The 23046-nt window shown below is 37.1% G+C and overlaps 1 protein-coding gene across 1 annotated transcript in view; it reads right to left on the bottom strand.

Moving 5' to 3' along the window:
• Window positions 1-2100: 2100 nt before the first annotated feature.
• Window positions 2101-23046, bottom strand: part of RPGR (retinitis pigmentosa GTPase regulator) — a gene marked incomplete at its 5' end in the record, with an annotated part of 40400 nt that continues 19454 nt past the window's right edge. The window contains 10 exons of the mRNA XM_010151861.1: window positions 2101-2268; window positions 2323-3518; window positions 3579-4548; window positions 5590-5655; window positions 7498-7604; window positions 8883-9048; window positions 9983-10165; window positions 11302-11426; window positions 11966-12121; window positions 20349-20507. Coding sequence (XP_010150163.1) covers window positions 2101-2268; window positions 2323-3518; window positions 3579-4548; window positions 5590-5655; window positions 7498-7604; window positions 8883-9048; window positions 9983-10165; window positions 11302-11426; window positions 11966-12121; window positions 20349-20507 — 3296 coding nt within the window. The remainder of the gene's footprint in view (window positions 2269-2322; window positions 3519-3578; window positions 4549-5589; window positions 5656-7497; window positions 7605-8882; window positions 9049-9982; window positions 10166-11301; window positions 11427-11965; window positions 12122-20348; window positions 20508-23046) is intronic.

The following is a 23046-nucleotide window of genomic DNA, read 5'->3' as shown; positions in this document are numbered from 1 at the left end:
AATCACTTGTTTCAAAGTGCTCTCACTTTTTTTCCACTTCTCTAGCAAATATTTTTCATAAAAAATACAGATATTTTTCAAAAAAAGCTGAATTGGAGAATCACAAATAAGGTGGTGTCATATCCAAAACCCATGGTTTTAGGGCTATAAAAATACTTTTCAATATTAGTCTTAAGTTTAGTCACAGTAGCATCCTAATATTTCCTAAGACAGATAAAATAACACAGCTTAGCTCCACTTGGTTTCAAAAGTAAATATTTTCACAGCAGTTCAATTATAATGCAGCACTTCTGAGAACTCTGCTGTTAGAGAAAGCTGTTTCTTCCTGGGAAGGGCATGTAACTGTTAAAATATTCTACACCATCAGAATATGAAGATACTTACCCTTTTCCAAAACTTACACATGATGTCAAGACAATGTATTCCACAAAATCCCAAAGCTTGAAACAAATTTCACAGGGAAAAATACAGTCACTGGACTAACTTCTTGTTAGTTAGGCACAGCATTAGACTGAGAGTGATCGTACCTTCAAATGCAGTATATGGAAGGGGTGGCTGAGGTAGGAAGGATCAAACTGGACTAGAATCTACTAACGAACTATTAATCTACTACAGCCTTTTAAGAAAATAAATTCTGGAGACATTGTGTCAAAGATAGTTTAATGTCAGTACCTTACAAAACAACATTAAAAATGTTTCATAATCTCAACATAAGCATTGATCCCATTAACATTTTTTATTCAACGACATTTACTCATTTTGATTTCACTATTTTTCTAGAGAATGTCAATACTGAGATGCGTTTACAAAAATTTCTCAGACCACCCATTAGGATAGCATTTAAGTAATAATGCTGTATGAGTCCCTGTCCCTTCTTTTGCCAGTGCGACCACTAATAGTTGAAAGAGTAATGCAATGTTTTGGAAAAATAAATTGCAAGATTGGTTTGTGTATTTTAAGGAAACTCGAGAAGTATTAACATACATTGTCTTTTCCAAAAAGAACTCAGACTTCCATGACACTTTCTCTACTATTCCACCTGGCTTCTTGGCTTATTACACTGTCCCCTTTTTGGAGATCACAGATGTGATTTTTTAGGAGGGAAAACCACAAACCTCCTCCTATGAGGAGAAGCTTAGGCTGTGATCCTGCAAATATATATATACACTCCACACTGCAACAAAATATATTCGCCTCCTTGAGAACCTTTGAGTTAGATGACTAACGTAACATAGTCTTGTAGGCAGATACAGAATCTTTTGTGTATTGCACAGTATAAACAAGTAAAAAATGTTTTACAGGTATTTTCAAATTCTTAATTTTGTCTAATTCTTAATTATGTCTAATTACCAAATGTGATAGTCAAAAGTTATCCCGAAACAGATGCATTCTTACTCTAATGGAATCTAGGCCAGATTCTAAGACTTGTGCTTGTCTTTTTGCATATAACACTTCGCTGACACCAAAATAAACAGTCAACCTTAAGGCCTTTGAAAAAGCCCAGGCCACCATTTACCCAGGCCTGCATTTCCACTTACTTCCCATCTGACCCAAGTAAATTTGGCAAATTTTCCTTTCTTTAATTTATGCTGAGTACTCAAACATTTTACCAATATATGAATAAAAGAAAAGCAGAGGGAATGAATATGGAGTGATACCAAATTTAAAAATATGTATCTTTGATAATTTACTGACACTCCTTTCATATAAGGCACATTAACAAACAAGCTATCCTGCAACTACAATTGATGTATTACCTTAAGAAATATGATTCAAAGGCAAATATTACAATGTATTATTCATGCTGTCAGCATGACATTATAATTTAATTAAGAGGCAAACACATTTTGCCTCCTCAGCAATTATTTTTTTTAAAACTATGTCATACGTGATAAAGATGACAGTGTAAATGCATGCATCAACAATATATATGATTTCTCCCACAAAAGCTTCCCAAATCTAAACACTTTCTTCAGTCTTTTTCAAGAAATTGGCACTTTAAAGTATATGCATAAGAATATATTCTGACTGATAAAAATCTATGTGCCATAGCTCCAAAGTTTCCTGAATAGGCTTAAAATGTGTTTCCAGTAGCCTATGCTACTTCAGTGTTAAATAATGAGGTAGCACATTGTTCCAAAATTGTTCTGAATTATGTAAACCATTTGCTACATGCTGTTTGGACTTCATTTTTTGTTTAGACCTATTTGGTAAAGCAGTCCTTTCTGTCTTCTCTGGCTTCCTGGTTTTGCTTTTCATTTGTGGAAGCTTATTACTATAATTTTTACTTTTACCTTTTGCTTTTTTCTCTTCCTCTTCTCCCTCATCATCTTCTTCCTCATCTCCTACATCTCCTTCCCCTTCTTCTCCCTCTTCCCCTTCTTGTTCCTCCTCCTCCTCCTCTTCCCCTTTTTCTTCTCCCTCCTCCCCTTCATCTTCCTCCTCTCCCTCTTCCACTTCTAGTTCTTCCTCTTCTCTCTCTTCTTCTTCCACTCCCTCTTCTCCTTCATCTGCAGTCTCTTCTCCCTCAACTCCTTCTTCTTCTTCCTCCCCTTCTCCCTCTTCTTCTTCCTCCCCTTCTCCCTCTTCTTCTTCCTCCCCTTCTCCCTCATCTTCACCCTCCCCTTCTCCCTCTTCTTCTTCCTCCCCTTCTCCCTCTTCTTCTTCCTCCCCTTCTCCCTCTTCTTCTTCCATGTCTTCTCCTCCATCTTCATCCACCCCTTCTCCCTCATCTTCATCCACTCCTTCTCCTTCTTCATATTCTTCTTCTTGCCTTTCTTCTTCTTCATTTTCCCACTCCTCCTCTTCCTTGTTTTCATCTTCTTCCCCCTCCTCCTGTTCTGCTTCTGCCTCTGCTCCTTCCCCTTCCTCACCTTCTCTTTCTTCTTCCACTTCATCCTCCCTCTCTTCTCCTTCTTCTTCCACTCCATCCTCTCCCACCTCCTTAGTCCTCCTACTTGCATCTTCTTCTTCCTGTTCTTCAGATACCTCTTCTTCTTCCCTCTCTGCCAATGATTCTTCTAACTCCTCCTCTTCCTCCTTGTCTTTTTCATTCTCCCTTTCATTGTTTTCTTCTTCATTTTCATTCTCATACTCTCCTTCCTCTTCTGCCTCTACCTCTTTTTCTTCCTCCCCCTCTTTATCATCACCTCCTTCCTCACTCTCATCTCTTCCCTCACCTTTAACCTGTTCCTCCTTTTGTTTTTCAGTATTTTCCTCTTTTGCACAGTCCTCCTTCTCCATATCCTCCTTTTCTCCCTCACTCAGCATTTCTTCCTCCTCCATCAACCTCCCTTCCTCATCTTCTTGCTCTTTGCCATCTTCATGATTAATCTCTTCAATCTCTTCTGCACCCTCATTCTCACTGTCTCTTTCAGCCTGTGATTCCTCTCTTTCATTTTCTTCCTCATTATCTTTTTCCTCTTTGTCTTCACCTCTTCCTACTGAAACTTCACTATCGTTTTTAACCTCACTCTCTTCTTCCTTCCCCAGTTCCTCTTCACTGTCAACTGTTTCATCTAGTTTTTCTTTTTCACTTTCACAATTTTCACTGCCTTCTCTCTCCTGCTCTTGATCACACTCCTCCTCATTCTTAATTTCTAACTGCCTGTCTTCATCTGATTGAGCTTCAGAGGTTGTTTCTTCCTCATTCACGCTTTTTATATCAGTTTCTTCAACATATCCTTTCTCATTGTTTGTAGCTTGCATCTCCTCAATCTCACTGTCTTCTTTTTCTAAGTCCAAATCTTCCACTTTTTCTGCTGTTTTCACTGCTTTCTGGACCTCTCTGCCTGCATAGTAGTCCTCTTCTTTTCCCCTACTCCTACGTAAGTATTTTGCAAGATCATTACTACTTTCCTCAGTTGAAGATGATGATATAGTTACAGCTACTTGTTTCACAAATGGATCCTTTTCTTTTAAACCTCTTCGCTCTTTGTTACTTTCTTCCCCTTTGACACACATTGTTTCACATTTATCAGATTTTTCAACAACATCTTTTATTTTGTTTTGACTCTCTATTGCTTCTTGAATTCCTTGCCTCTTATCAGGATTGTATTTTTGTACAATTAATGAATCTGTCTGGGGCTGATCCCTGGATGCAGATGGAAGTACTTCTATTTTAAGGGATTGCTTAGATTTAACAGCTTTTGACTTTTTATTGGAAGAATCTGTTTTTTCAGTCAGAATTTGGTTTTCAGTGGGAAGATTGTAACTTACATCCTCTCTGACAAATTCAAGATTTTCCACATATTCTTTTTCCCTTTTCCCTAGTCTGCATTTGTCTCCAGTAATTTGCTGAACACCACTTTTCAAAGTACTAACACTTCGTGCACGCTCAGATTTACCTTTCATTGTATTTTTTTTGGCCGCAAGCTTCCCTACAAAGGCACTACTTTTTTCTAAATCTTGTCCCGGTGGCTCTGAAACTGATGACTGCTTTTGTAAAGAGCTAGAGTCTAATTTTGAGCCCTCCTTCATGAAATCAGAATCCTTGTTTTTCAACCCACCCTTACCATCTCTTTTCAGTTTCACATTTTTACTGTTCTTCTATTCCACGTGAGAAGCAGAAAATTAAAAAGAAAGAAGGAAAGCATTAAGGACACATGACAGCAAAAGAAAAAGGTTACAAAAACATCTGAACAAGAAAAGAAACAATTCATGCAAGAGGACTAAAAGCTGGCATAAAAGGTAGAGTATTTCACATGAAATGAATTTACAAGTGCACGTATCAGAAGAATGGAACATTCTGTTGATGGTAAATGTACACCCATGCCTGTTTCACTATCCAAGCACTCAAAGCGAATGCAGCAAGAACTGTGCAGCCAGTATCATGTCCCATAAGCCAGAGCACATGCAATGCGTGAGCCTCTGAAAACAGAAGGAAAGAACTACAGTTCTCTCACACCTTCCTCCACCTTTCCCCTTGGGGAATCTTCAGATGCAATCACTGTTACGCTCTCTCTAAGAAGTCTGAAAATCTGCTCTCTTTCTGCTTTAAGTTTTACACTTATTTAAAAAATTCTGCAGAATAATTTTTAAAATATAAAATAAAATATTATGAAATATACTAAAATGCTGAAATGCTGGGATCACTTTAGGAGTGACATAGAAAGAGAATACAAAAGTATTTTAATTTCATAATTAAAACCTGTATTATTGCTCCTTTAAATATACTCCATGGTGAGTATCTGTAAAGAAAATCTTTGCTTACATTGTGTCCCAAAATTCAATTAAAATACTTTAATATTTAAAAAAACCCTGTAGAAATGTACGTTATCAGCTCAAGTTACAAGGTGTATATCATAGACTCTTGTTCCTTAAACCGGTGAAGTATTATATATTGTCATCTCAAACTATGCTGGATATGAGAAGTTCTATGTGCCTGCACACATTCTCTCTGACTTCAGTCAGCTTCTTAGAATTTCAGCTCATGGATATTCAGAAAATTAGCAAGAGGAGGCCTATAAAATTTGTCTAGGTTTTTTAAAACTCAAAGCAAAACAATAAAGTACAAGGATAATGCAAGAATTATAGATCTTTTAAACATCGGTATAAGTGTACATATAAATACAGCATTAGGTACAGTACCTTCTGTTTTTGCAGCGGTGATAATTTTAAGGACTGGTCACTGGGATTCAATTTCATTGCATGTGTCTGCAAAAAATAACATCTCTATTAAAAAAATAAATATAACTAAGAGGGAAAGCAGCATCAAAGCCTAATTCTTCTGAACAGAACGATTATATGAACATTTTAACATTATTGCACAGTGAGGCTGAGACAAATCTGTATGGTTACTCAACTCACCTGCTTCACTTCCACTCGCTCATTTACTGCTTGTAAAAAGAGAGAGTGGAAACCAGCTAAGATGCCAACATCTACACTGTCTGGAGAGGCTGAAAGCTACACGGCCTCTCTTACAGCCCGCCAGCACATTTTAGATCCACCTTCCACTCACTGAGAAGTTGTGGCTACAAATACACCACCTTACTCCTTTACCACCACAACCTCCGACTTGCCATCGAGTTTGATACCACAGCCTTGAAAGAACATGTTTGATGAAACCATACATAGCAGAAATTTTAATTGGAATCTAATGCCTTTATCCCTTCTACATACATCAAAAAGACAAAAGGCAAGGCAATGTAGAATACTATGAGCAAATATAGTGAGATTTTGGTCACCCCTTCCCATATACTCCAAATGGCAGGATAATGTTCTCTGCTGCTGTTTGTTAACTGTTTATGGTTTAACCACCATATTCTTTGTCAACACAGTGAGCATGGACAGTTCTGGTTTTTGACTCTCAAGAATTTGTACCACCAATATGATATTAAAGGGTTTTCCTTCCCTTGTTACACTTCTCAATAAGATGTATGTTGCCACAGTTTAGAAAAATTGAAACAACTATGCTGTAATAGGTTATTTTCATTCAGATTCAAGGAAAGCAATAATTTTAATTTGTATTTTACCAAGTTTACCTGACAGACTTTTTTCCAAGTTTACCGTTTCATTCTGATAAATGTTTTGAAGCTGATTCACAATGGGTACAAAACAAAGAGGAGAAGGAAGTCTAGCACAAAAAGTGTGCAATATGTTATAAATAATGCATCTGTAAACTATATAATTATAATGAAGGCCAAGTTGTGCAACATATCTGAAAACATTCTTTTTTCTTGTAAATGAAAAGAAAGTTTTATGATGGTTAAACAAATGGTATGCACAAACAGATTGTGAAATCTCTAAGTACTGATAAGTAAAAACACGTAATAATTCCTGTAAAATGTGCAATCCCTCCAGCATAACTGACAAGGTATCCCAAGCTGAGTCCACAGTGAGTTGCTCATTTGTTTCCATTCCACTGAAGTTAAGAAAAAAAAGACAAAAAACAACACTCCTTCCAGTGCACTGTGTTCAGGCCATATCTGCTGAAAGAACAAAATGTTTTGGAAAGGTGCACAAATGACAAGGTGAACATGTTTTTTAAATAAAAGAAATACGTAGCAACATGCTTGGGGATCACCAAATAATCAGAATGTCTGCATTTTGGTCTTCCCTTTAATATGATCCACCTGTACTGAAAAAGCTCTTCTAGGGACAGGAAAAGACAGCGCTCTCCTTCATTTCCTGCAGTTCTCTCTCTTGGAAATATCAAGATGAGGAAGGTCAGAGACAGAGATCACCATGTGGTATCCACTGTCCTTTTCTTTTTCTTTCTGATACCCAAAGCTAAAACACGTGGAGGGGCTGCACTACTTGAACAGCTTCAATCTCCTATTACAATATTGCTTGTAAAATGAAAACAAACTTTAGCACTGGAAAACGATGACATGACATTTCATGCTCCTTTAACAGTATGTCAGTACTTCTTGATGCCATGTACGATGTTCTGGACTAGCCAGGAGTTCTGTACTAGAATTTGAAACATTATTTAGCTGCTTTTTATTTCCCCTGCATAAAAATGATTGAATCAGATTCGTTAGTGGAATATATTACCATATTTAGGATGTCAGTTGTATCTCCAAGGTTTCTGTCACTATTTTCATTATCTGAATCATCTTCTGCAGAGCCTTCACCAGGTTTCTCTTTTTGATGATTCTTTTCTTTAAGGTAAAATAGGGAGAAGTAAACAAATACCATAGCAACAAACCATTTATAGCAAACAGAACGCCCCACTCTTGTAAAACAGAAATTATCTAATATTCCCTATTTCCCCAGCCTAAGACACAGCAGAAACACTTCCCCCTCCTTTTCATCAGTATTAACATTAATACTCAGCAATACAGCAATACAACAATCTGGCCTCAGCGCAGTCTAGATCTCTGACCATTTTTGCAGCATAAATAATACATAGGACAAAGCTTCTTTTGGTTAATCTCTTTAATAGCAGTGTACCAATTAGACTAAATTAGCTGCAGTCATATTATCTACACTGCACATTATCTGTGTAATGGATGGACAGACAGTGAGTTTAACTCTATTGCAGCATCATAAAAATATATCCATATAAGATTTTCAGGTTTACCTCAAGTTCATCAGATACAAGACCAGTTTCATCTGGCACAAAAGCTGAGGTATTAGGCCTCAGAAGGTTCTAAAGGCTTTTCAAATTTCACTGCACTGCCTTCTGGAACCAGAAATACTAATGGACATCCTGGCAGCTTTACAAATCATCACCTTAATTCTAACTGAATTAATTGTTTTCAAATTGGATTTGACTGTCCAATAAATCTGAGCTAATTTTTCCACAGAAGCACTGCATTCTGCACTCTTCAGCACTGCTCTTCCCAGGAAATCACACATGCTCAGGAACCCAGATGTAGTTCAGCACTGCTCTAGAGAATCTACGCAAAAGTCCAGCACTGAATCAGTATCACTGTTATCCAGGCTTTTGTATTAGCTAGAGTACTGCATATCATTAGTTATGCGAGGCGTACTTCTGTGTTTTCAAGTGAAGAAGAAATCTCCTCTAAGAATCAGTAGATCTCCTTTCTTATCCAAGGTCTCTCCTTTGTCTTTCCTAATTTTTTTTTTCCAGAAATTCTTTATTTTTTGTGTGGAAATGGAGAAAGTGGTTACTAATCTTACAGTATTTTTGTAAAATCATATTTATACAGCCTTGAAGAACCTCAGGTACAACTCAGAAGTTTTTCTTTCACTTAACCCTCCTCAAAATCTTTAAGCACATTTTCCAAACATGAATCAAAATTTTCTTCGTGTATGCATTTCTCAATTTTCATGTCGGTATTCTGCCAGACCCTCTTGAGGTAAGACTGAACTTAAACCTCCTTTCATGTTCAAACTCAACATTTGTTTATGAATGATGAGAGCCAAACTATGTAATTCTCAGAAAACAGGAACAAGATGTGAGGACACTTCACCTTTTCCATGGTGTCTATCCTTCACAGGTTCAGCTTTAGGAAGACTTGTTGCAGAAAAACAGAGTGGGCTAGTGTTGCTAGTCACAGGCAATGAAGATTTTAAGAGGCTTTGACCCAGTGGAGGCAGAGTTTGTGCCATTCGAACAAACTGTTCTGGTGATTTTTCCTTCAGAAGATTAAAAAAAATATTGAGAATAAGAGCAGAAGAATAAAATGTAAGCAACCTCATGCTTAACAGTGGTATTTTCCTCTCGTTGGTGATACAGCACTGTAATTTTGTATGACAAGCACAAAAGAAAATGTCTTGAATATTTTCATTATTTATAAAAATTTCAGAGATGTAGTGGGACATTTTAGGTCATTTCTACACAATACTCTCATGTAGTCCTAAAGTATAGACAAAGGTTAAAAGAATCTTTGATTTTTATTTAAAATGAAAACACTAGTTTCTCAATCCACACTGAGTTAACTTAATCCACAGTTTCAATATATTTTTAAAAAAATCAGTGTGGTTTTGTGATTGAGTTAGTTTTCAGAGAGGTGAGTGAACTGATCCAACTCACTGTGCTGCTAAAGAAACAACAAGGAATGTGTAGTGGAGATAAAGGAGAAGAAACTACTATTTTACGTACAGGATCTTAGGACTGTCTTAAGCTGATTGTGAAACTTTGACTTTGATACTTTTATAAACTATGAACTTCTTAAATCTGTTCAAGGACTCAAAGGGAACACCAAAAAGAGTCAGGTTCTTGGTCTTTTTTTTTTTTAATTTCTAAGATATTTTTAAAAATGCAAAGGAACAGGTTCTACATTTTAGAGTAAAAGGAACTACAAAACCACTTTGAGTCTTTTTCATACAAACAAGTAAAATCTGACCAATAACTCACTTTTACATGCATCCATTTTGGGACCAGGGAAGGTAACTCACTCTTCTTTTTACACATTTAAATTAAACAAGTTTTTTTAAGGAGATACGTTTAAATTAAACATGTATTTTAAGGAGATATATTTATCTGCTTGGCATATGCTGTGATTTTAGCTTGAAAAGTTATTTTGTTTCCTAAAACCAGTATGACAACTGTAAACACCTCTGAATTTACCCTTTCTCGACGTCGCATTCGTGCTGATGTTAGTTGTAAGGTGTTCATTAGTAGTGAGTCTTCACCCATTTTAGAGATAGTAGCAGTCAAACAGCTCTCATGTAAATCTTCTAGGAGCATTTCTTCAGATCCTTTAGGTCTCGGAGCAGCAAAAACTAGCATGTGACAACCACCACAAGCAACCTACAGTGCCAAAAAAGGTCTGCTGATTTCATTTGCAAGTATCAGTACAAGGATCTTATTTTCTTACAATCATCTCTAGGGACTTGGATTATAAGAAAAACATATAATAAAACTAATAGATGTTAATTTGCTTCAACTTTAGTTCCTAATGATGTTAGCAAGATAAAAGTACATAACTAGAGTAAGTAATGACTAGCGATCTACGTTCGTTACTTCTTCCTCAAATACAACATATTTACATTGACCGGAACACAAGATAGGTCTATCAAATTATTGGGACACAAGAAAGCAAAGCTATTTCCACTGATTTTGAAGGGATTTGAGCTAATTATTTTGATGAAAGTCAAATGTAGGCAATACTGGTAACTTCAGTGATACAAACCTAGATACCTGAACACAAAATCCACAAAATGTAATGCAAAGTCCTACACCCTCCAAAAGACACAGTATAGTTACATAAAAATCAGACACTTCACTTTCTAAAAAACTTAAATCCCTTACAATTTCTGATAAGAATTCCTTAAACTCTAAGTCCAGTAAACAAAGACAAGTGAGCCACAGACTTTTGTCCCAGATTTTGCTCAATCCCGAGGCATGTTTGCTTTTTTGATGCTAGCAGTTCTGTGATATTTACTTCTTAAACAACTCAGGAAATAGATGAAAACAATGCCCTTAAAATAGTACTTCTCCTTTCTCATCCTATTTGGATTCAAAAAACAACTCCTTAAATTTTCTTAAGATTTAATAAATGTCCCACTGTACAAATAACTGTTAAAATTAAAAAGATGTCACTCTGGTGTTTTTGGAACAGATATTATTCTTCCCTACTGTCAACAATTTAAGAGCAGCAAATATTTAATTTTATAGGCTACTGTCAACTCGATAGACCAAAACACTGTAGCACAACACTGCTGAGTAAAACCCTAAAAAGCAGTCTGTATGTGCAGTCCAAGCCAAGTACATTCTAAACTAAATGAACAGTGTGAAATAAAATTTCTTTCTTCTTTCAATTTGTGTTGTCTACTAATAAAATATTGTAGGAAAAAAAAGTCTATAACAAGATTTCAACTCTCTTTAATAACGTGTTTCATGAAAATATAAACATTTTGATGTCTGAGAACCATGAACAGTTTTACCAAAAGGACTGTGAACCTCAAGAAATTATAACACAGAGTGGGATCAAAATGATTTGTAAAACTCTCTTCTCCAAGTCCTAGCTTGCCATGTCGTCCATCTCCAAAAGTAAACATGAGGCCATTCTCTGTATATATGGAAAAAAAGGGATGTTATTAGTAACAAAGATTCAGCACAAAACTATGACAAAACAATTACAAACAAACAGGCCATGCAAGTAAGGAATATTTCTCTTCCAAAAGCAAAACCTGAACAATTCTTTTCAGATTTTCAAAAGATGAATAAGATCCAAAAATGTGGGTTTTTTTCAGACAAAGTACTGTCGGAGATTACAGTTAGTCTAGACAATCTTGGGAAAAAAACCCCAAACCAAAACTCTAAGATTGAAACTGTATAGCAAACCAAAGGCTTCTAAACAAGAATACTTGTTAGCAAGGCATGATTATGAGGTTATAATTCCCCAGGAGATATCATGCACAAAACTATGCATGGCATGGCTGTGAATCAGAAATTTCTAATATCAAATCTGGCTTTTTCACTAGCTCACTTAAGCTTTAGAATCAGTACGTATATATATGTCTTCTTCTACTGCTCACTTTATAAAGAAAGCTTCTACAGTGTAATAGAGTCACTGGAAGTGCATTTCAGAATTTTTCACTTACATACCTGCTATTACAGCAGTATGATTTTCCCCACATGTAATGTTACATATTTTATGCCTCCTCAGGTGTTTCACAGACTTTGGTACTGAAGTTTCAAAAACAAAAGTACCATGTCCCAGCTGCCCATGTTGTCCAAGTCCAAAAGTATATACATCTGTCTCTGAAAATGTACAGGCAAAGTTAGGACCAATTATACTGATATATACATTATAACCTACTTTCTGTTAGCCAAGTGAAAGTCAAATGACATCAGCCTCAAAAGAGCAATGTTTTACCAACTAAAAAACTTACCAACTAATCAATTAAATATATCAATTAAGAAACAAATAAACCAAAATAAAACACAGGCAATGAAGCACTAAAATATAAACAGAAAAGAATTTTGAATGACTGAATATGCAGTATATTTTCTAGCAAAACTACAAAATAATCCACTGATCACATGTAGACAAAATATCAGCTAACAAAATATACATGGGAGTTTACACACTGCAATTAATTTGAGACTACAGTGTTTACATATATATGCATTTTCAATTAGAACAGTCTCACCCTAATTTTTGGATACTTGCACCTACAGACTAAACCCCTTTCAACCAATAGTACTTTGTGTGTAAGAAAAGGCTGTAACAATAACAATAGGTTTCATTCTGTACAGCTACTAAATCGGCCCTGCATTATATGCAGAGAACACTATAATTGTGTTATCTTGTGACAGAATAATCATCTTTCCACATTTATATTTTGTCCATTTAATGGACTGTCTGTGCCAGGAAAAAGTATGAGAGCTTCTCCAAAGCAATAAAGATTCTTGGTGTGTCCATCTCTGGCACTCCACCACAACAGGGGAAGACTGTGAAGCTTGGAAATCTTGATGAGATCATGCTTGAAAAAGGAAATGCAAAGGTTTTTTTTGGGAAAAGGAGAAGTTTTCCTGGAATTTTATTCCCTGTCCCTTTTTCTTCTGCACATAGGCAACAAAGTAAAAGCTGGAGACGTACTAATTAAAATGTATTATGAAAAACGGGAACTTGGGAACCGGGACTTGGGAGCAATGTATCATTACATCATTGTCACAGGCACCGTGCAGAGCATCTCTGCTCCTGCTGCACAGGCGCCATCAGGTCAAAAATCTCAACACCTCCAAAAGCAAGAGAGGAATGGGTACCCACAGCTGAATGCGTGGAACAACAAATGATGGAGAATCTTTGCTTTTTGAGCACTTCTTTGTGTCACGGGAGCCAGATCGCGACCAAATTCTCAGAGTAGCCACAGACTGGAAAAATATTAAAACCAAATTATGTTACTGTTTCCCCAAACTAATTCTTCACTCCTATCAGGGAAAGTGAAAGCAGAGAACATACCAGGTTCCGAATTACTACCATAGTACGCTTACCAACTTCTACTGAACGTTCTGATTCAAAGGAACCATGATGAAATACTGTAACACTACGCATGGAAATGTTCTTTCTGCCCTTTCTACTCCTTTAAATTGTTCCATATTTAGATGTCGTGAATTCACACCATTAAAAAAAAAAGTCTCACACTTCTTCAGACTGTAGGTGAAAAATATTCAGTAAAGCTGTTTTTTTACTAAACCTAACAGTGAAGCTCCCTCTGCTGGAAAACTCAGTGCCAGAAAGCACCACTTTAAAAAGTAAAAGAAGTAAGAATTTTTCTGTAACATTTAGACTTTCTGTGTAAGAATCAAGAAACTACTCCTGAAAGTGTAGTGGTTTAACCTTGTCTAGCAAGGAAGTACCAGCCAGCCATGTGCTCACCTCCCCCACCCCTCCAGTGGAGGAAGAGAATCGGAGGAAAAGACAAGGAAACTTGTCAATTGAGATAAGAACAATTTAATAATTGTATATAAATGAATAAAACACCGATACTAATAATATTAACAATACTACTAATAATAAGTAATTAAAATAATAGAAAATAAAGTAAATGGTACGATCGCTCAACACCTGCCAACCGATACACAGCCAGGTCGGGAGTCAGAGCTCGAGAGGGATCGCAGCAGAGTCTGAGCAAGTCCCACGAGCGACAGCACGACCAAGAAAACCAACCAACCCACTAACTAACTAACTAACAACAAGTCTCATTTAGTCAATGGCTTATTCCATAAATTCTGTTTAGAAGTACTGCATTTGTCTTAACACTTCTTTGGAAGAATCTTATAATTTTCAAACTATATGGCTTTATCTGATTCAGGTAAGTATTTTGAGTGAAGTTGGAGGTTTTTCATATTACCTTTAATCCTAGCTTGAAACATGCACTGCCTTTTTCCTAAACAAGTTAGACCTCTAAAGGTGTTTGTGCTTAGAGGGAGATGTTCTCAAATTGTAACTTTAAAAGTACAGGAAATTATTTTTTTTCCCAATTTCTAGTGAAAATGAGGAGAATGGTGAAATCCAAAACCAAGTTAGAGTGCCTTTATAAGAAGAATGATTTTTCCTACAGCCCCTATAGACCAGGGACACCTAAATTTTCCTCCTCCTAAAATTCACTGGTTAGTCAACCATCAAGGCATAGGAAGACAAAAACCTTGTACCCTTCTCAAATGATACACTGCTCTGGTGCAGAAGTGAGGCCAAACCTAAGTAACAATCTAACTTAGAAATGTGGTATTTCCTCCAATCTGTCTTTATAAAAAGTACAGAAAGAGAAGTCTCTGGCAAAGCAACCTCACAGGCCTAGTGATAAAATGACAGAGGTGAATGTCATCATTCTGAGCTTGAATTTACAAATGAATCTGCTGACAGCACGAATCCAAGAGCGGATACAGCCCCACTGTCACCTTCTTGCTGTCTTCAGTCCCAGTAAGGACATGGTTGGATGAGACAAATGAAACGTAGCTCGCCCGTGCTATCTCTTCAGTCCCCACTTGCACTGTCTCTGCTGTCCACCTGGCTATGTGGTGAGCCAGCTCAGTGCAGCAAGCCAGGTTTGGGGAGGGGGGTTGCTGATAAAGATTCCTGTGTAATGGTCAAGGCAGCACCAGAGGGGTACAAGGGGAGAGGAAAGACATGAGACCACAGCAGCATGGGGGAAGCAGCACTGTTTCCTCTTCACTTTGTGCTTTTTCTTTTTGGGATTGACAGGCATATTTCCCTGTAACGGTCTATCTTCCACCTATGCAAGCATCTTTTTGGAGTATGTAACAGCTATTTAACCTACAGGACTGTTGTCACTGTAAATAAAATAGTCCTAGGCAAAAATCTATATAGCTGTCAGATTATTTAACACATGCTATTTGCCGAAAGAAATGAGTGAGCTCTGAGCAAGTTTTTAAGATTCAGGCACTCCTTGTTACGTATTTAAGACTACACACCAAGTTAAAAATACACAGAAGAAAACTAGAAAGAGACAGGTATGTTTCTATCTTTTCACACAGACTCATTTCCCTTGAACATAATTAATAGTAGCAGTATCACTGCTACTACTACTACTATGTCAATGGGCTATTCACTCTTACTGTAGCTTTATTTTTAAACACTTTATGCTGAGAAATGTTAGCATAAAAATAAACTGTCAACACAATACTCAGTTTTACCAGAGCTAGTAATTGGATTTGGGGATTTCACTATAAATAGTATACAGAGTTAAGAATGGTTTGAAAAAAATCTAGACAAAATCCTATATGGTTTGAACAGTTAGTTTTGTCATGAAAAGGTAGAGTTATTTTATCCTTTTCATTCTCTGTCAAAAGGGTATCTTGACTTTCTTTTCTTTTTAGAAGACCTTGAGTCAGAAGATGAAAAATCCAACATTTCACATTCTAACGCACTGATGTGCTGTATTTTTATGTCAAACAATCTATTCTCAAAGGACTGCTTCACTTTCTCCTTTGAAGAGAGATCTTTGCTCTCCTTCCCTTGAGGGAATAAAAGGAGGTAATATATCCTTTCACAGAGAGGATTATTCCCAGAGGATCTGTCATCATCTGTAAAAATGGAAGATATTAAGGCCACTCTCAATCATGTTTCTTCTCCCATTTCTAGGTTCACAAGTTATTGTTATTCTACTTTTCTTAAAGCTTTATTGAAAAAGTATGCAAACTGGGATTTCTGGTGTCTCATGTTTCTTTTGGAGGTGATGATACCAACAGCTTTCATTTTCAATAGGAAACATTTGCAAGCATTCTGCGTAGTGGATGCATTTTTTTTTAGTCTCTGAGAGAAGTCATCTGGGATGAGGATATGATCTTCTTGAACTGGCTGATAGACTGTCATCATGAAATGAACAGGTTGGTGCTGCTACAGTGGGAGAAAGCTTTTGCATGATAGAATTTTTCTGTTCTGCTTACACTCCAGAACAACTGCAAATATTGAAGGCAGAAGTAACAATAAGACTTGTAAAGAAGATGGTTTCCAGTACCATACTCAACATTTCTAAAACTTTGTATCTTTAAATTAAAGGGGTTTTCCTACTCGTTGCTCTCAACAGTTTAGTTTTTTGTTCTCTGTGAAAAAAAATGAATTTCCCATTTTTGAGTTTCAGAAAAAAAAAAAGAACTCTTCTAATATATACTTTCTACTCTGATACATGCTGGAGAGATTCCAAACAGTAGCTTGATTTAATAACCCAGATAACAGTGGTTCTTACCATACAGAATTGCCAACAGAATACATAAGACACTCATAAAGAAGAAATCAAATGAAGTGCTTTGGAATGGACAAATTATGTATGAGAGTCAGGAAGAAACTCTGTAAGATAACTGGATTATGTTTTCTTCTAATTTGATAAACTCTAAGTAGAACTGATGACAAGAAATGAGCCAAGATGTGCAACAGCTTCTCCCTATGACATTTTCTCCTATCCATTCCTGTGTTAAATGATAGATGAAACAGGGGAATACACAATAGTCAAGACACTCCTTATTTTTTAAGACTGAAATGACACACCCTGAAAAACTGGAAAGACCCTGAAAAGATTAAAACCACATCAGGATATACTGTATTACTAAAGCCAAACAGCACCTGTTTTCACAGAAGACACATGAAACTCAGAATTTCTTCAAAATTGTACTACATTCTTAGTTTATGAAAATGAGCTTAAAAGAGGTATAAATGCTTTTGATCCTCTTTAAAGATATAACCCTCATCAGAATTCTCCATTTGTGGTCAAGCCACTTCATCTCAAGATGCAACACACACTACAGTGCTGATTTCAAGTTAAGTTTCTGGTGCAAGACCTACAATGCACCACACTACAATGCTACGCTCACTTTTAAAATGATTACAGTCTCCAAATCTATCTCTTTTCCCAATTTTTTCCCCAAGTATTTTTCCCAAATTTTGTTTTGAGTCAGAAAAATTTCTGCATGTCAACACTCCAGACAAAGTATCTTTCACTTGACACAGTATTTCCATTATCCTCTACTCTTCTTCTTCAAAGTGCTAGGCAGAACTTCATACCTGTTTAATAGCCTATTAATAATAGCTGAATTACATTTTTAAAAAATCTATCTGACCTTTCACTCTTATTGCAACAACTATTACCCTTTAGAAAAACTGGTTTTGTTGGAGGATATTGTTTTCCTCTTCTCTTGATTCAACTGGGTCTTCTGGCACTCAGTACTTTGATCATCAACTACCAGCTAAGCCAGCACTGATTTTCTTATTTGCCTTCTATTACAAAACCTATTTCCATAGACAAGTAAATCTTACATACTAAGACACTATTCTTCACTGTATTTGTATTTCAGCATTTATATTCTGCATCTTTGTCCTAGTTCTTGTACAGATTTCACTCAGGTGTACATCTTCCTACTAAATCTTTGTGACAGCCATTTGTTACAATGAAATTTTATCACATGAAATACCATTAAAACAAAATACCTATTGGTTGGCTTTAGATTTATGGTTAAAGAAGTAATCAATAATGCTAATCGAATTCTTTCTGCAGAACTTCACTTTATAACCCATAAAATAATGTTATGATTTATATATTTGCTGGCCCAAATTTTATGATGATTTTTTTCTAATAATGGTAATCTGATTTCATGTAAAGAAATTTATTTTATGACATAGAACACTGCCAGGGTAAGACTGTATGTTGGTGGAAGAAGAGAGACAAAGGCATTGAAATGTAGACAAATGTTTGCATTATTTCCTGGATTGGTTACTGTTATTTCCTCTTCATAGTTTTCCCAAAGGAGTTTTAACCTACTCAGAATCTTGCAGACTGACTCATCATTACACATAACCTTTCCCAGCACATCACTCCCACGCTACTCTCCCCACAGAATCACTAAGGTTGGAAAAGACCTATAGGATCATCTAGTCCAACCAGCAACCCAACACTACCATACCCACTAGACCATGTCCTCAAGCACCACGTCTACACATTCCTTGAACACCTCCAGGGATGGTGACTCTACCACTTCCCTGGGCAGCCTGTTCCAGTGCCTGACCACTCTTTCAGTGAAGAAGTTTTTCCTAATATCCAACCTAAATCTCCCCTGATGCAACTCCTCTTGTCCTATCACCAGTTACCTGGGAGAACAGACCAGCACCCACCTCCCTACAACCTCCTTTCAGGTAGCTGTAGAGAGTGATGAGGTCTCCCCTCAGCCTCCTATTCTCCAGGCTAAACAGCCCCAGCTTCCTCAGCCACTCCTCATAAGACTTTTCCTCCAGACCCTTCCCCAGCTTCAACGTCCTTCCCTGGATACACTCCAGCATGTCCTTCTTGGAGTGAGGGGCCCAAAACTGCACACAGTACTCAAGGTGCGGCCTCACCAGTGCCCAGTACAGGGGCACAATCACTTCCCTACTGCTTGCCACACTGTTCCTGATGCAGGCCAGGATGCCGTTGGCCTTCTTGGCCACCTGGGCACACTGCTGGCTTCGGCTGGCCATTGACCAACACCCCCAGGTCCTTTTCTGCCTGGTCCCCCAGGTCTTTTCTCCAGTGGCTTGCAGTACAATACCACATCATACTACTTACAATTTCAGTTAGATTTTCAATTTATATTTTAGAAATTTTGGTCACATAACCTTGAAGGTACTCTACCAAATTGACAAAAGATCACTTGAGCTTTTTCAAAATACAGATTTAAGGACTGATATCTATACATAATACTTGTTTTTATAGTTTCTGCATTTTGGTAGGAGATGAATTACAGGCATATTATACAGCTGTGTAATTCACTACAAGCCAAAGCTGGTATTTTTTAAATCATCTGTGGGCAAAGGCAAAGTCCCCTTTCCTGCTTCTATAGTACTACAGTTCAGGATAGAACTTGTGGAAATACACAGCTAGCAATGCTTTGCACGTACCTCTTTGAAAAGCCAATTTACCATTGGGACATAACTCTTTAACAGTACAGTAATATACACCACATTTCATCTTCCAAGTACCATACATACAACCCTGTGAACTAATACATAACAGTTGTGGTTAGTGATTTTTATAACTTGCAATATCTGTACTAGTTTTATACATATGTTAAAGATTCTGCTTAAAGTCATGGGTAAATTCTGTATCACAAAATAGGTATTTAATCCATTTAGGCATCCAGTAGATTGTGTATCTCCATCACTATTAATAGACAGCTACTTGAAAAGTGACTTCCTAAATTCTTTCCTAAATATTCAGGGCCATTTAAATTTACTACAGAATGGAATCTTTCCTCTAAATTTACACACACATACGCAGACCAATACCACTTTCAACCTTCTCAGAGGAAAGAAATATCAGTCATCTGTGTTGCCTGAGGAAGCGCAGGCTTGTTACAATACAGTAAGAAAGGCATTCAGACTCTGTAAAGTATCTCTTAAAATGCTACTTATTGGAGGTAACACTATAAAGAAAAAGAAGATAGTATCAATAATCCTGCATCCCATTCAGATGTTGGAAATCCTGAGCTGTGTGGAATTGAGCAGGCCTCCAGCCAGGCACAGCATGCTAAGCACATCCCATCTGTGGAAGGTTACCCCATTTTGTCATTTGAGCTCTTACAGGATTTTCTTACAATCAAAACAACTCTACCCATCATCTATACTGTCAAATATAAAGGACATTCACACAGGAACTTGCTGCTGAAGTTTTAGATAAAGGCCAGGACACGCAGGTGGTGTAACCACTAATAGCAAGTAGGAGCTGGCTGGAAGCCCCTCTGTTACAGCTACCAGGCAAACTGCATCCTGCAGCAAAGGGACACGCGCAGCACAGGCCTGAACATCACACCGTATGAGCAGCACAGGCCTGCACTTGGCTTAACTGTTACGTGGATTTCTACCTCCTTGATGTGCAATGGTCTTCCAGTTAGGATCACTACAGCATCTTACATTTCAGTGGGATGTAAATTCTTTAAAGTAAATTGAGTTTACAGATTAAGTTATAGGGCTGTAAAAAAAGCCAGTTAAATCGCATACCTGTCAGCACCACTGTGTGCTCTCCACCACAAGCGACCTTAATAACCTTTTCCATAATTCCCAGTACAGGCTGTGGGACTCTACTGTTCTTCAGCTGTTCAGGCAACAATCCGAGTTTCCCATTCTCGGGTTCTCCAAAAGTGTAGAGATCACCATCACCTGTGAAAATGCAGAACAGAGCAGGACTTCCAGCATACACCCAGAGAAGCAAGGCCGGGTTGTCACAACTGCTGCAGGCACACATCAGTCAGACAGAAAAGTACATGAACGTTACCGGATAATTGTACGTATTTGTATGATGTACAAACAGCTGTGCAAAGCAGTCTGCTTTGATGGGCCAAGAAGGGGCTAAATTTTAGCCCTTCTCCAAGATGAGAGCCACAAAATATCATGGGCAAGGAATCTAGCCAAGGGAGAAACAAAAACATACACATCTTGCTTCTGAAAAGTAATTATTCCCTCCACAATCACTATTGATATCAACTGAAGTTGCTTGTAAGAATCTTAATTAAAACAGAAAATCATTTTGCATGGAATTTTGATAGAAAATTCACCCTTTCTTCTTGTAAGACACAGAGGAAAAAAAAATTAAAAAGCAGAGTAAATTACATGAAATCATGTGTGGTCTGGAAAGCAAGAAGAGAGCTACATATCCAACAACAGGAATATAGCAGTGGTTCCACAGCAATAACTGAACCAGAATTAAGCTCAAAAAATACTGAGAGGTCTTTACAGTTCTCTTCCTGTAACTTCTTTCTGATCTGCTACATAATCACACACGTAGACCCTTCTCATTTGTCCAGACTTTTTAAGAATCCAGTTCAAAATTGCTCAATCCCAAATTTGCATAATTCATTTTACTTTCAAGTTTCCTTTGGTTTATATTTTTCAGTCACTCCCTTTGCTTTTTCATTGCTATGTAAGTCTGAATTACTATTCAAGACAGCATTTTATACATCCTTCTACTACAGTTAAAAATGTAAAATGGACTTTCCTGCCATATTTATGATTTATAAATTATCCATTTATCTACTTCTTTTCTGTTCATGTACATCTTTTTCTTTACAATTTATCTACATCTGCATTTCTGATTTTCCATGCTAAGAGGCCCCCAGCTATTCTAATACATCAGTGTGATGTTCAGGTAGAGAACATTTCCTTACTGCCAGGAAAGCTTCAAGTTAGTAGCAGACTGTACTTCACTCCTGAAGTAGTGTCCTCATAGCAAATTGTGTTTCACAATTTGAATTTGAAATTACTTACCCAAAAAATCATCATACACTGTTATATAAGAAAAAGTTTGTTTTTCAATCCCAGTTAGATATAACATAGCACAAGGATAAACAAAACTCTCAAATGGAGGAGCTAAGTCCAAGATAAAGAAATGTTGAAGCTAGCGTAGGAGCTGTCTGCTAAAAGACATTTGAAGATCGTTAGAGTTACATAATCAAGATAATAACAAACCCCAGGCCCATACTCTGTTATTAAAGCTCAGTCATCAGAAGCACCCAGCTACAATACCTTTGGAAACATGAAGATTTGTACTTCAGTACAAAATGTACTTTTACTTTCAGAAGGCCACACTCAGTGTTCACAAATTTACTTTTGCAGCATTTAGAGGCATCACTATTGCATGATGCACAATCTGAGAGATTCTTATTCAAAAGCAATTAATTCCTTGCCAATGTGAAGTTGGGTTAACCTTAAAAACACTGGTCTTTCCCCACAGACAATGAAAACAGATGAGCTCAAACAAAGTTTCAAAGCTGAAGCCTTATTTAGGTGTTCAGAACTGACCATTAGAGAAGTCCATCCCTCTCTTCACTGAACACAGGCAGAGCATAAGAAAACAAGCTTATTACTAGTTTTCTGTTAGCCTTTGAGCATAATCCCTCATTTGCATAGCAGCTACATTCGTTGCTTTTTCCCTGCACTTTCTCAGTCACAGCTTAAAATTTGGGAATGTAAGGACAAGGCAGTGACCAAAAACATAAGCCTACACAGAAACAGGAAAGATGGAAGAGCTAAAAGTAATTCCTGCTTTAAATGGAAAGTGGGTCCCAAACCCAGAACTTCCACCAAGGATTTAGAACCTAACTTTGATGGCAAAATATTTATCTGTAAAGCTTACAAGACGTAAGTAATTTAGCCTCTGCCTTAGTCCAAGAAACCCCAGACTATTTTATATGGTTTCTGCATTTTCCAAGATCACTTCTGCCTCTCAGAACAGCACAGATCCTTCAAATACCACACTCCTGGGCCACTAGGGCTAGAAACTGGATTTACAATCTTTACTGAATGCTCTAACTGCACAAAGAGGCAATCAGGGAATTACAGTAATACAATCTTACTCAATGTCAAGCTTCCTGCAGGGTTCCACAGGGATCAGGCTATTAAGAGTAGCCACCCACAATCTATTCACCGAGCTACATTGTCTTCAGCAAGTCAATGAAACAGGACAGCAGCTGTATTTCCCAACTACCATCGTCAGAGGAATACCCTCATCCTCCCAGCTGCCCTTATTTGTTCTATCATTCTGACGTTCTCTTTCCTGCACACACAAGCTACACCTGAATTATTATATAATTTCATTTACCTGCATGTATCTGTGCAGAAATACCTTTGTTGCATTCTTCTACACTTCTTTTCATACAGGTGTTTTGCAATCATTTCAATCTCTGTTTTTCAAGAAACAGCA

Source organism: Eurypyga helias, unplaced genomic scaffold (genome assembly GCF_000690775.1).
Source record: "Eurypyga helias isolate BGI_N326 unplaced genomic scaffold, ASM69077v1 scaffold15545, whole genome shotgun sequence".
Lineage (NCBI taxonomy): Eukaryota > Metazoa > Chordata > Aves > Eurypygiformes > Eurypygidae > Eurypyga > Eurypyga helias.
Note: the sequence above shows the minus strand (reverse complement) of the source record. Positions and strands in the feature narration are given on the sequence as shown.